General features: G+C 37.4%; 1 protein-coding gene across 1 annotated transcript; it reads right to left on the bottom strand.

Moving 5' to 3' along the window:
* Window positions 1-3,793: 3,793 nt before the first annotated feature.
* Window positions 3,794-7,313, bottom strand: LOC123557445 (uncharacterized). Its single transcript, XM_045348900.2, has 4 exons — window positions 6,986-7,313; window positions 5,117-5,312; window positions 4,522-4,658; window positions 3,794-4,123 (listed from the first exon to the last, which is right to left on the bottom strand). Exons 1-4 carry the CDS (start codon window positions 7,026-7,028, stop codon window positions 3,969-3,971), a joined length of 531 nt encoding a protein of 176 aa, XP_045204835.1. The 5' UTR covers window positions 7,029-7,313; the 3' UTR covers window positions 3,794-3,968.
* Window positions 7,314-15,692: the final 8,379 nt, after the last annotated feature.

The following is a 15,692-nucleotide window of genomic DNA, read 5'->3' as shown; positions in this document are numbered from 1 at the left end:
GACGAGGACGCCATTAGGCAGGGTGAGGTTATGGCCCGTCTATTTTGAGACACATCGCACATTTGGTGTTTATTTCTGTTTTCAGATAGATTTCTTTCATTTACACTTTCCTGTAATAATGGAACATATTGTGGGGGATAAGAATGAGATTGTTTGTGTGCCAGACGGGTTTTCCGGTGCTTTTGCCGATGCTGAAAAGGCTGTGTGTATGGTGACTCACGTGTTGCAGTTTATGAATGAATGCGTAAATTTTGAGGTATCTCTGCATATATAGCCTTTTTATTGAATTTTTATAATATCTTTACTCTCTTTTGACACCCCCCCCCCCCCCCCCCCCCCCCCCCCCCCCCCCCACACACACACACAGCCCCGCCAAAAAAAAAGAAAAAAAGAGAAAGAAAACAAGAAATAATTCAAATTTATTTCACGTTTACCTTCTTATTTGTTTGTTGGGAAAAATATCAGATTGTGGTGTGACCATAAAGGAAACCAATATTTGCCACAATCAAAGAAGTAAAAGATTAGTATTCCGGCTGTTTGCTTAATGGGTGTAATAAACTTTTATTGTGGAAGCTCTGGAAATATGCTGGCAGAGTGTTACCGTATGCGCTGATATCATCGAGAGCGCTGATTTGCTGTTTGAGTTCTGAAAGAAAAGATGAATATAAGAAAATTTCACTTGTTGAACGTGCTGCTTGACGGTAACTAGGCTCTGCTGAGTTAACGCAAAAGACAACACACACACACACACACGCACACGCACGCGCACGCACACGCACAAGCACACACGCACACGCACACAAACACATACACTCACACACACACAAGACAGTTACCTGAGAGCCAGATATTTTCATCTGCACACTCTACTAGTAATATATTCTTTTTCTTGCATACCGAATTTTTCAAATACTAGAATAAATAAAATGAAACCAATGCTTTTCTTTTAAGCACTGTTTTATCACAAAAAAGCACATTAATATACGCATTCAGTCCTAAATTACAGCACAAGTGTCATCTTACTCCCCGGAGTGTAAGATTACAAGAATCTTTCACTGGTTGAAGGTGCAGTTGGAAATATCTGGCTTGAGGGTAACTGTTTAGGTTGTAACGAGGCTCTTCCGAGCGGATTCTGCAAGCCGATTCTTTGGACGCATTGAATGCAACTATAAAATAGCAGTCTAGATTCAGTTATGCCTCTTCACTTTGAATTTTCTCATGGTCGTGTATAATGTTAACAAGCCCAATAACCATAAATAAGAACAAACATCATTTTACTATTTATTTTTCATATAACAATACCTGGTTTAAGGCGAATACATCTTAAACAACAAGTTCTGTTGACTTGTCGGCTTGCCGACTTGTCGGTCAACTAAGGGAGATGACTTATTCAGTGATTTCGAGCTCTTAAATAGTAGATTTATCTACCTTTAAACGTAGGAAGGGTTTTTGGCTTGTAGCTATTTTCTTGCAAAGGCAAATTTATTGAATAGTTATATAATTATGTTAGTTCCTGAGCGATAAACCGAGTTTAATAAAACTAGGTAATTACTTTGCGAGATGCACAGTTTTATTCGAGTCATATTTTTCTTTTTTGTGCGTGAAAAAAGTTAACGTTTTAAGTTGTATTTTGACTATTTTACACACATATATATACACCCAACCGGAACCAAATAGTAAACCGAAACCGAACCGAAAACAAGCACAAATTAAAATCCTACGCAGACTGGGTTACTGAATTTTGACCGAATAGATGAAAATAAGTTCAGGTTTATTTCACAAGTTAATTCATTTTTAGCTCGACTATTCATAGAATAGTAGAGCTATTGGACTCGCCCATGCGTCGGCGTCCGCGTCCGCGTCGGCGTCGGCGTCGGCGTCCGCGTCCGCGTCCCGATTTGGTTAAGTTTTTGTATGTAAGCTGGTATCTCAGCAACCACTTGTGGGAATGGATTGAAACTTCACACACTTATTCACTGTGATAAACTGACTTACATTGCACAGGTTCCATAACTCTGTTTTGCTTTTTTACAAAATTATGCCCCTTTTTTGACTTAGAAATTTTTGGTTAAGGTTTTGTATGTAAGCTGGTATCTCAGTAACCACTTGTGGGAATGGATTGAAACTTCACACACTTATTTACTGTGATAATCTGACTTACATTGCACAGGTTCCATAACTCTATTTTGCCTTTTCACAAAATTATGCCCCTTTTTCAACATAGAAATTTTTGGTTAAGTTTTTGTATGTAAGCTGGTATCTCAGTATCCACTAATGGGAAAGGATTGAAACTTCACACACTAGTTCACTGTCATGATATGACATGCAGTGCAAAGGGTCAATAACTCAACTTTGCATTTTACAAAATAATGCCCCTTTTTCAACTTAGGAGTTTTTGGGTTAAATTCTTATATGTAAGCTGGTATCAGTACCCACTAATGGGAATGGATTGAAACTTCATACACTTGTCCACTGTCATGAGCTGATAAGCACTATGCAGGTTCCATAACCCTATTTTACTTTTTTACTAAATTATGCCCCTTTTTCGACTTTCTTATTCATTCAAGCGACAAGGCTGTTAAATAGTCGAGCGTTGCTGTCCTCCGACAGCTCTTGTTTCATTGCTAATGCAAATATGTCGGTCAAAAACTCGTCCAGGATCATCGTGCAATTCCTTATTCTCGATTATGATCATGTGTTGTCAACAAAGTGCAGGTGAAGGCACGAATCACATGTAAAGTATTTCAATAGTCAAGGAATGTGGCCAGTTGAGCTAAAAGTTATGTTAAACTTGAAAGGAAAATATATACATCTTTGCTCAAAACAATAACTTCCAGCATTAAAAATACATATTTCATAGATCTACTTGTGAAACATGCAGAATGGAATAATATTTCCTACATTCAAGCGTAATGGTGTAATAAAAAAACAAGCACGTTACTTTTTAGGCTGAATGGTCACGCATACATCCATAATAATTTCTGGTCTATATAAAGTTCTACATGTAAGATGAAGGATTAACAGGGATGAAAGCCGAATTTTCAATCGTGAAATATGATGATTTTCGAGGAGGGGACATAAAATTGTTTGTGTTTCTGATTAAAATCGGTTCATGACCTGTGTAAATAAGCTTTCGTGTTTTGTAATTCATTCAAAATACAGTTGATTGTGCATTTTATGGTTGGTGTTAATCAACAGTTACTATAAACAAAACACGATGTTGCATGATTCCAGTCTGCACTGTAAGTAGCTTTGCTGATATACAAGATAATTTCATTCAACTATAGATCACTGTTCGGGATGTATTACATTGTATTTCTTAAACAGAACAAGATAACGATTACAATCTGAATTAATTTCATAAGGCCGTAACAATTACAAAATGGTAACCCGAAAATCAAAAGTTATATTATCAGGTAATCCACAGTGGCTACATTACACTTAAAATGTGTGTAACTGATGTAAAACTCATTTTATTAAATTCGATTTTTTTCCAACTCTGTGTTAGTGAAAATGAAACATACGTCAATTTTTGCTTTAACAACTTGAATGCAACAATTCAAGTCCCCTTCTTGAGAGGAGATAACTTTACAAATGACGGGTCATTGTGTAGGCACCTGCACAGTATGTTTTACTGTTAAAGAAGCAACAAACCATTCTTATAAAGTAATTAATATGTTATGTTAAATAAAACACGGAAGTTCAATTTAACTTTTTGAAAAAAAAATGTTATCATGACTCACGCTTTCATCTTATTGGTGTGGACACTATAAAGGTAAATTTGTGGCCGACATAAACAGTTTAGTTTTATTCAATATAAATAACGCCATTCATAGTTTTTACATAGCGATGTAAGGAAATGTAATCCAGATATATTTCACATAATAAAAATTAGTTTGGTGAATGTCAAATGTATTTTAAAATATCACATTCGGTTTTCCGTATAGCCGTGTTAGTTCCGGGTTTATTCATGATTCAAACGGATGTTTTTCTTGTGTCTCTTGATTCGCAGGTACAGGGTATGCAACTGCCGGTGGTGGATGGACGGGAATAGCTTCTCCTGACGGGTTATATCCAGGCTGTTGTGACGGGTGCGAGGATGTAGGATTTAGTAGCATAACGTCTGAAACAAAACTTACATTAATGATTCTCTATAAAAATAACAGTTATCAAAGCTTTCTCATCTAACTATTGCCGTCAATAATATAATATGAAACTTTGGTATTGTAAATGTATATATCTTCTGCTCCAAAGCAACCGGTCGTAAGTTGGAATAAAGTGTTACTCTTTTTTTAAAGGCCTAGAATCCAAGTATATGACAGTGACAAACATGTTGGATCACATCCTTATTTTATCTAAAACGACATAATTCTCCTTTGATACGATGTCACAACTAGATGCGAGGTCTCACATTGACAATGCCATTTCTTTTTATACCTCTTATTTCATTTCATTTTAGTTCCATTGTCAGTGTTACTTTTATACTGATCTTAAAAGAAACCACGAACATGAATGTCTTACTTGTATGATATGGCTGTTGTGCTGGGGCAACAACAGTTCCTGTAGACCTGTTGCTGTGGCTACAGCAACAATAACAACAAACTATGCATGTTAGCAGAGCGCCAAACCCTCCCACTGCTATTAAGATTGGAGCCCATCTGAAAAAAATACATATTAGTTCATATATCAGCCTAGGCTCTCATACTTGTGTCATCGTATATTCCTTGTAATGCAATTGCACACCTTGTTCCTGTTCAGAGAGAGAGAGAGAGAGAGAGAGAGAGAGAGAGAGAGAGAGAGAGTTTAATTTAAAAATGCTCAACATCATAAAGTAAAGTCAAACCTGTTTGTTTCACTTTCCTGCTGTTCGTCAGTATTGCACTGTATTTTGAAAAGATAATGCACGTCTGAATCAGCAATAAAACACTTAAATGTACTTTAAAAGGTAGAGATTTGCCTATAACACTAAAGGTCAAAAGCTCAATTCACTGGCGGGTTACATGTCCACAATTCTTGAAACAAAGATAATAGAATGTTTTTCACGGACTCGCAATCAATGCAGACCGGAACGTTTAACTAAAATACTGTAAAATACCTCAAATCATTGTCAACTCACATATTCTTGGTAAAGAAGTCGATGCAGAACCCAGTCCTGTCTTCGGAAGGGGCCACTAGAAAGATACTGTCACAGCACTCGAGTGCCCCCAGGGCAGAGGTACCACAACAGTAAGTGTCACACCATGTTTGGTCGTGGTAGGTGAAGGTCAAATCATAATATGCTTTGCAACACTCGCCGGCTTCACAGGCACATACTTTTAAATAACCGACAAATAATTAGTAATATACGAAAGCCCAAAATAGCTATATTACAACAAATACATGATTTATACTGTAAGCAATGCTCAATACTTCAAGTGAGACACCATCCATTGCATACACTTAATCGGTACGTTTCAGAAGGTTTAGGGAAATTTAAGACATGAAGGAAGACTGCTTTTAAACACAAATGTTTTAGCATGAATTAAACTATGATCATCAGTTTGGTTATTGCCTCAAATACATACACTGAAATGACAATCAACTTTTATTGAATATACTTCATAAATAAAATTTAAATGACTTCTCTCCCAATAGCCCATCCGGTAAGGGTTCATTTTGAAAATGAGCAGAACCAAATCATATAGCTTAAGATAAAACAGAATTGTTATGCTAGTGAGTAATTGTATTTTTTTCTATTGACATATGCCTTGAAATCCGGAAAGGGACCCTAGGAAAAGTGTAACACTTCCAGATAAATCAATTTTAAGTGAGTGAGTGAGTTGGGTTTTACGGCGAATCGACACAAAATGGTCATATATCGCCGAGAAGAAATACGACACTATAATTGTAGAGCTAGATCAACAAAACGTGTACTTTCTACGTATTTGCAATAATGTCCGAGTCCTAAAGTGAGTGTTTGTACACGAACAGCATTTTACCAACGAATGGTCTGTCAATTACATGGTTTACCATACAGTTCCTTTCAACTGGATACTTAAAGGGACTAAGGCACAAACTAATTGATCTAAGATTTTTGCAAGATCTTATGAATAACCAAAAATATGGAACAGAAGGTAGTAAGCTGTTTCAACGCTTTTGAATTGATGCAGAAAATTTACCGTTCTTCGTGCGTTTTTATCAATATCTTACGTATATTTTCACCCACTTTTTCATTTTTGTGTCATATATACATTTTATGCCAAACTTGATGGAAATAAATATGTTCGAAAGTTTCACCCAAACTACGGACCAGTAGTTTTAAATTATCGCCAAAAGATTGTCCCCTTTAAAGAAATGCCATTTGTAAAGAAATATAGTAACACATTTTTCAAAAATCGCTGAAAACGACGTTATTGCAAATAACGTCATACGTATTGACATACTCAAGAGTTCCTTTTTAAACGCGTAGCACTATCTGCAGCTCTTTTCCGAAAATTCAAGTCATACCTCAGTTAATAGTTAACGTTTTGTAGAATAAAATACATGCTTTATATACTGTTCAACTTTGATTTAAAGCTACTTTTTATGTCTATGATTTGGGTAATGTCCGATTAACAAAAGAAGAAGAAAATCCCATAAACCTAACCTTAAGGAGCATGTTCAAAACTTCTCATTAGCAGCTGCACACTTTTTACATGATTTCATTGAAGACGTTACATGCCAGAAGCTGATCATCCTAATCAGTACCTTCGATTTTACTGTTGCTTTGTACAGTATTATTATGAATAATAATAAACTACATCAGTATGACAATAAATTTTTGCTAAATGTTCTGTCTGTCTGACTTAATATTAAACAATTTGAAATTTAGTACCTTTTGTTTCTATTTTTTTTTTTTTTTTTTTTTTTTTTTATATACTGCAATTTAGGAAACTTTAAATTTACGTTATGAAAGTTTAAGAAGGTATTACAATCTCATTTTCCTATTTAATAAAAATCTGCTTACCAAATATCCCAAAGATGAAAATTATACGTATCCAGTCTGTCATTTTCTTACAAATCGCACCTTATTACCGGAGCATCAAAATATCTTTAATTATACACATTAACTCAAACTGCGAGCACAATTTGTAACACAGCTAATCGAGCGCATTCACTTAACACATGCAATGATCTGGTTGAAATGGGCCCGAGCACGAACCAAACGTTTTGAATTTCTCAAACTGAATACCGCCTATGTTTAATATGAAAAGAATAAAGAAATATAAAATGCATATAGGAAAGCAAAGAATGAATTTGAAAGAAGGATTCATGGAATGTTTTGATCGTTGTCAAGTCTATTGATGTTAAAAGCAACGATCAACAGTGTAATTATTGTTGTACGAATTTCCGATTTTCTGAAAATCTTTTTATATTGTAATGTCCTACGTGAACAGAATGTAATATAATATTGTTAACAAAATAAACAGAATGAAAGAATCAAGGTGGTATTACTAGATATCTGAAATGAAATGGAAATGTCTACCGAAGGTGAATGTCCGTAATTTTTTTCTCCATTTTCTTTTTATAAGGCTTGAAAGCATACAGTTGTTAAAGTTGGATTGTTTGGCAATCGAGTTTATTAATTATTTCTTGAAGATTTACATTTGCTTCTAAAGTCATTTTGACTTTCCCGGGTTTTTGGTGGATCAGAACTTTCTTGCCGAGTGGTGAAAAATCGGAAAAATGCAAGTCCGCACTGAGAGTCAAACTTTCAAAATGAATTAAAACGGGGTAGAAAAAAAACCTTAATCCATTGTTCCCGTTTTGATAATGTTGTGAACAAGCCCTCGATGACATGAGATGAAGTATTGATATACAAGCGGATTTAAATACCATGAAACCGTTGATGAATGTATAACTTACAGTTATGTTAGATTTTATCTTTACTCACACAAGACCTGAATACGAGCAGCCCGTAGTAACCGTGTACATGAATTATATTTCATTTGTTTCAACTTCTTTAATTACCTTTTGAACGTACGATAAAATCTGAGCGAAAACAATTGCCCATTTTATAATATTCCGTGTGGGGTGACATAAATGTTCTTTATTGGCCTTGCAAATTAATATCATTAAAATAAACAAATGAGTTCATTTCTTATTTTGCTCAGCAATATAAACTGTGTCTTGACTTCATTACATAATTATCAATAACCAGTTTTTGTCTAAGTATTTTACGGTGTTCCGTTAGGGCCTGCTCCCTGTGAACACAAAGTGCGAAGATAAGACGGTACGATGGCAAAGCGCGACAGTACAATGGTAAAGCGCGACAGTACGATGGTGACAGTCCGTAGTACCGTCGCACTTCGCCATCGTACTGTCGTCCTTCACCATCGTAGTGTCACCATCGTACTGTCCCGCTTCGCTATCGCACTATCACCATCGTGTTGTCACGTTTCACCACCGTACTGTCGCGCTTTGCCATCGCACCTTCCGCTTCACCATCGTAATGTCGCCTTCCTGTCAATCATGCGCAAAAGAATTCATTTAGCTTGAAATATAAGAACTGTCGCGCTTCGCCATTTGACTGTCGTGTTATCGCCATCGTACTGTCGCGCTTCGCCATCGACCGTCGTACCTTCGCGCTTCGTGTTCACAGGGAGCAGGCGTTGGCCCTAAAGGAACACCGTATTAGATGATTAAGGAAATGGACCGTATGTATCAAAATACATTTCATCACTACTCGTACTGACGTATGTTAGTATGGTCACACAATGCGTTTTCCAGTATTTCATAGTATTATAAAAAAAAAACGAAAATTACGCGGCATCTTTTTAACATGTTTGGTTTATAAAAATTATGATTCAGTTATGTATCTTTACAAAATTGTTTTAAACATGTACATAAACCGTCAATGTTCTCGTCTTATATGATCTAATTAAAGTAGAGTAGGCAGTCAATGAGGACATTATTTCCGGCTAATTTTCCAAAATATGTTAATATATTAAATGTACCTCTTTTCAATTGTTTAGAAGTTGGTAGATTATTCACAGACTTGTTTGTCAATCATGGTATCTTAGTTTTATGTTAGAATACTTCCCAACATGATTAACTTCTCTTACAGTCAAAATTATTGTAAGTTGATAAATACAGCTTAGCATTCATCGGGTACCTTTACAGAATGAAAGTCCATTGAACCAAAATGAAAATGTTACAATATAAATTTATTATTAACTAGTCTGAGAAGTTCGTTATTGTTATTTTGCAGCATCTTTTCCTGCCTTATACCCCCTTCACACCTACGATTTTTTCTTACGATTCCTTACGATTTGTCAACTCGTAGGCAGTCGCAGGCAATCGTAAATAGCTCGTCGGTAGTCGTTAATAGCTCGGCACCACTCGCAAAAGATCGCAAGCTATCGTGAACGTTGAGGTAATATTTTTGACATGTCAAAAATTTCTTACGATCGTCCGCGATTTGAATTATCGGTGAATAGCTCGTAAAGAGCTCGTAACAAGTCGTAAGTATCGTAAACAACATGTAAACCACTCGTAAGCACTCGTAAACGTATCTTAAAGACTTTGTTTTCTTTCACGATGCGGTACGAGGGGTTTACGATATGTTACGGGCACTTTACGAGTACTTTACGAGTACTTTACGATAAAATACGTATGCTTTACGATTTATGAGAGGCATAATAGCTACCGAATCGAACAGTTCCTTTCAGTTGCTGTCAATACGTCAAAGGAGTGAAACCTCAATCATATCTGCCACAATGCCACCTAAAAAGGAGGTAGTCAACAAGAAGAATGCAAATTTGAATTGCAAAAACATGATATTCGTAAATACTCGTATCTAACACGTAACTACTTGTAACAACTCGTAAACAAATCGTAATGTACTCGTAAAGCCTTTTGTGAATCATAATAATCCGTAATTCACTCGCAACAGCTCGTAAATAGCTCGTAAAACGATCGTATTGATGCGTAATTACTCGGAACAAATCGGTAATTTTCGTCGTAAATGCATCGTAATTACTCTGAATAAATCGCAATTTGATCGTACACAGCTCTTAAATAGTTCGTAAATGTGGGGAATCGGTGAACTTTTACGATTTTGTGGAATCCGTCACAAATCGTAAGAAAAATCGCAGATGTGAAGGGGGTATTAATCTCAGTCCAGGTGTTTAGTGAAACTACTACCTAATGACCACAGTGACAATAAATACTTGATTTTGATGTTTCAAACAAATGAGTCAGAAAATATAAAACAGATTTGTCCGATGATAACGTCAAAGATCACGCTGCATTCATCTTAGAATGGTATCAAAATGTATGATGCATTCGTCCGGCAGCGACACCAAAGCCTATGACAATGCAAAGTGAATGGTGCATTTATCTGATCCTTACATCAAAATGTATGGTGAATTCAAGCGATAGAAACATCACAGTATATAATGCATTCATTCTGAAGTGAAATAAAATGTATGATGCATTCATTTGATAGTGACATCAACATGTAGATGTATTTGGTCGATAGTGACATAAATATGTTTTATGCATTCATCTGACAGTGACATATACCTAACCGTTAGTGACATCAAATTATAAGGTGCAATTCACCCGATAGTGACATAAATGTGTATGGTGTATTCATCAGCTAGTGACATCAAAATTACGCATGGTTATTTCATCCGATACCTACATCAAAGTGCATCCAATAGTGTTATCAAAGTGTAAGGTGCATCATCCGACAGTGATATCAAATTATAAGAAGCATTCGTCTGACAGTAAGGTCAATGTACATAATGCATTCATCCAATAGTGATATAAAAGTGTATGTTGCATCAATCCAGTGTTAACATCAAAGTGCACACGGTGCATTAATCCGGTAGTTGCATCAATGTACATGGTGCATTCAACCGACAGTAACATCAACATGTAAGGTACATTATTCCGACAGTAACATCAAAGTTTATGTGCATTCATCTGATAGTAACATCAAGGTGCACATAATAAACTCACCCGATAGTTACATCAAAGAACATGGTGCATTCACCCAATAGTGACATGGACGTGTAAGATGAGTTCATTCAATAGTGATATCAAAGTGTGAAATGGAATTGTATGACAGTGACATCAAAGAGTATGATATATTCAAGTGACAGTGAGATCAAAGTGTATGGTGCATTCGTCCGATAGTTACATCAACGAGCGTTGTGAATTCATTTGATTTTAACTTCAAAGTACACATGATGCATTCATCCGCCTGTGACATCATGGTGTAAGATGCATTGGTCTGACAGTAATATCAATGGTTTTAACGCATTCATTCGCTTGTGTCATTAAAGTGTGTGATGTATTCATCCGACAGTGCCATCAAAGTGTATGGTACATTCATCCGATTGTGAAATCAACGTGTAAGATGCATTGATTTGATAGTAATATCAAAGTGTATGGGACATTAATCCGAAAGTGACATTAATAACTCGACAGTGACATCAAAGTGTATGGTAGAGTCAACCAAAAGTAACATCAAAGTGTATGGTTTATTCATCCTAACGTGACTTCAAAGTGCATGGTCATCCATCCGATATATCATCAGAGTGCATGATGTTCGCACCCGATGGTGACATCAACGTGTTAGATGCAGTCACCTACCACGGATACCAAAGTGATTGACGCATTTACCCGATAATGACACCAAAGTGTAAGATGCGTTCATCCAACAGTGACATCAAAGTGTAAGATGCATTTGTTTTGTGCATTCATCCGATTGTAACATCGGCGTGTAAAGTGCATTCATCCGACAGTGACATCAAAGTGTTTGTGCATTCATCTGATCCATCAGCGTGTAAGATGCATTCATCCGACAGTGACATCAAAGTGTTTGTGCATTCATCCGATTGTAAAACCGGCGCGTAAGATGCATTCATCCGACAGTGACATCAAAGTGTTTGTGCATTCTTCTGATTCATTAGCGTGTAAGATGCATTCATCCAACAGTAACATCAAAGTGTTTGTGCATTCATCCGATTGTAACACCGGCGTGTAAGATGCATTCATCCGACAGTGACATCAAAGTGTTTGTGCATTCATCCGATTGTAACACCGGCGTGTAAGATGCATTCATCCGACAGTGACATCAAAGTGTTTGTGCATTCATCCGATTGTAACACCGGCGTGTAAGATGCATTCATCCGACAGTGACATCAAAGTGTTTTGTGCATTCATCTGATTCATCAGCGTGTAAGATGTATTCATCCAACAGTGACATCAAAGTGTTTTTGCATTCATCCGATTGTAACATCAAAGTGTTTTTGCATTCATCCGATTGTAACACCGGCGTGTAAGATGCATTCATCCGACAGTGACATCAAAGTGTTTTGTTCATTCATCTGATTCATCAGCGTGTAAGATGCATTCATCCGACAGTGACATCAAAGTGTTTTTGCATTCATCCGATTGTAACATCAGCGTGTAAGGTGCATTCATCCGACAGTGACATCAAAGTGTTTGTGCATTCATCCGATTGTAACACCGGCGTGTAAGATGCATTCATCCGACAGTGACATCAAAGTGTCTGTGCATTCATCCGGTTGTTACACCGGCGTGTAAGATGCATTCATCCGACAGTGACATCAAAGTGTTTGTGCATTCATCCGATTGTAACACCGGCGTGTAAGATGCATTCATCCGACAGTGACATCAAAGTGTTTGTGCATTCATCTGATTCATCAGCGTGTAAGATGCATTCATCCGACAGTGACATCAAAGTGTTTGAACATTCATCCGATTGTAACACCGGCGTGTAAGATGCATTCATCCGACAGTGACATCAAAGTGTTTGTGCATTCATCTGATTCATCAGCGTGTAAGATGCATTCATCCGACAGTGACATCAAAGTGTTTGTGCATTCATCTGATCCATCAGCGTGTAAGATGCATTCATCCGACAGTGACATCAAAGTGTTTGTGCATTCATCCGATTGTAACACCGGCGTGTAAGATGCATTCATCCGACAGTGACATCAAAGTGTTTGTGCATTCATCCGATTGTAACACCGGCGTGTAAGATGCATTCATCCAACAGTGACATCAAAGTGTTTGTGCATTCATCCGATTGTAACACCGGCGTGTAAGATGCATTCATCCGACAGTGACATCAAAGTGTTTGTGCATTCATCTGATTCATCAGCGTGTAAGATGCATTCATCCGACAGTGACATCAAAGTGTTTGTGCATTCATCCGGTTGTAACACCGGCGTGTAAGATGCATTCATCCAACAGTGACATCAAAGTGTTTGTGCATTCATCCGATTGTAACACCGGCGTGTAAGATGCATTCATCCGACAGTGACATCAAAGTGTTTGTGCATTCATCTGATTCATCAGCGTGTAAGATGCATTCATCCGACAGTGACATCAAAGTGTTTGTGCATTCATCTGATCCATCAGCGTGTAAGATGCATTCATCCGACAGTGACATCAAAGTGTTTTGTGCATTCATCCGATTGTATCACCGGCGTGTAAGATGCATTCATCCGACAGTGACATCAAAGTGTTTGTGCATTCATCCGATTGTAACACCGGCGCGTAAGATGCATTCATCCGACAGTGACATCAAAGTGTTTTGTGCATTCATCTGATTCATCAGCGTGTAAGATGCATTCATCCAACAGTGACATCAAAGTGTTTGTGCATTCATCCGATTGTAACACCGGCGCGTAAGATGCATTCATCCGACAGTGACATCAAAGTGTTTGTGCATTCATCCGACAGTGACATCAAAGTGTTTGTGCATTCATCTGATTCATCAGCGTGTAAGATGCATTCATCCGACAGTGACATCAAAGTGTTTGTGCATTCATCCGATTGTAACACCGGTGCGTAAGGTGCATTCATCCAACAGTGACATCAAAGTGTTTGTGCATTCATCAAATTGTAAGACCAGCATGTATGGTGCATTCATCCGACAGTGACTTCCGACAGTGACTTCCGACAGTGACATCAAAGCATTCATCCGATTGTAACATCGGCGTGTAAGATGGATTTTTCCGACAGTGACATCAAAGTGTTTGTGCATTCATCCGATTGTAACATCAGCGTGTAAGGTGCATTCATCCGACAGTGACATCAAAGTGTTTGTGCGTTCATCCGATTGTAACATCAGCGTGTAAGATGCATTCATCCGACAGTGACATCAAAGTGTTTGTGCATTCATCTGATCCATCAGCGTGTAAGATGCATTCATCCGACAGTGACATCAAAGTGTTTGTGCATTCATCTGATCCATCAGCGTGTAAGATGCATTCATCCGACAGTGACATCAAAGTGTTTTGTGCATTCATCTGATTCATCAGCGTGTAAGATGCATTCATCCGACAGTGACATCAAAGTGTTTGTGCATTCATCCGATTGTAACACCGGCGCGTAAGGTGCATTCATCCGACAGTGACATCAAAGTGTTTGTGCATTCATCCGATTGTAACACCAGCGTGTATGGTGCATTCATCCAACAGTGACTTCTGACAGTGACTTCCGACAGTGACATCAAAGCATTCATCCGATTGTAACATCGGCGTGTAAGATGCATTTTTCCGACAGTGACATCAAAGTGTTAATGCATTCATCCGACTGTAACATCAGCGCAGTGACAGACATCAAAGTGTTTGTGCATTCATCCGATTGTAACATCAGCGTGTAAGGTGCATTCATCCGACAGTGACATCAAAGTGTTAATGCATTCATCCGACTGTAACATCAGCGCAGTGACAGACATCAAAGTGTTTGTGCATTCATCTGATTGTAACATCAGTGTGTAAGGTGCATTCATCCGACAGTGATATCAAAGTGTTTGTGCATTCATCCGATTATAACATTAGCGCGTAAGGTGCATTCTTCCGACAGTGACATCAAAGTGTTTGTGCATTAATCCGATTGTAACATCAGCGTGTAAGGTGCATTCATCCAACAATGACATTAAAGTGTTTATGCATTCATCCGATTGTAACATCGGCGTGTAAGATGCATTTTTCCGACAGTGACATCAAAGTGTTTTTGCATTCATCCGATTGTAACATCAGCGTGTAAGGTGCATTCATCCGACAGTGACATTAAAGTGTTTGTGCATTCATCCGATTATAACAATAGCGTGTGAGGTGCATTCACCCAACAGTGACACCAAAGTGTTTATGCATTCATCTGATTGTAACATCAGCGTGTAACCTGGTGCATTCATCCAACAATGACAACATCAAAGTGTTTATGCATTCATCTGATTGTAACATCAGCGTGTAACCTGGTGCATTCATCCAACAATGACAACATCAAAGTGTTTATGCATTCATCTGATTGTAACATCAGCGTGTAACCTGGTGCATTCATCCAACAATGACAACATCAAAGAGTTTATGCATTTATAACATCAGCGTGTAAGGTGCATTGATCCAACAATGGTGAAATCTAAGTGCACGATACATGATAATTGCAAATCGATTCACTATATAAAGGAATAAAGCTGTATCGGATAGTCCAATATATTTGAATTAATCGTTATTTGCAAGTATTTACCTTGTTTGTTTGTTTATTTGTTTGTTTAAATGGGTTGAAGTTACACTGATACAAACAAGGTCATATGGCGACTTTACTGCTTTTAAACAAGATTTTCATATGGAAAATAAGCATGTGTTATATTTTGTTATACCGATATAATCATAGCTCATGAGACA

This window comes from Mercenaria mercenaria, chromosome 5 (genome assembly GCF_021730395.1).
Source record: "Mercenaria mercenaria strain notata chromosome 5, MADL_Memer_1, whole genome shotgun sequence".
NCBI classification, from domain to species: Eukaryota; Metazoa; Mollusca; class Bivalvia; order Venerida; family Veneridae; genus Mercenaria; species Mercenaria mercenaria.
Note: the sequence above shows the minus strand (reverse complement) of the source record. Positions and strands in the feature narration are given on the sequence as shown.

Excerpts from the sequence above, each read along its gene's own strand:
- LOC123557445 (XM_045348900.2), bottom strand. The coding sequence starts at position 7,028 with ATGACAGACTGGATACGTATAATTTTCATCTTTGGGATATTTG. Across the intron at positions 4,659-5,116 it reads GACTTCTTTACCAAGAATAT|ATGGGCTCCAATCTTAATAG; the intron begins GTGAGTTGACAA and ends TATTTTTTTCAG. Across the intron at positions 4,124-4,521 it reads ACAACAGCCATATCATACAA|ACGTTATGCTACTAAATCCT; the intron begins GTAAGACATTCA and ends GTTTTGTTTCAG.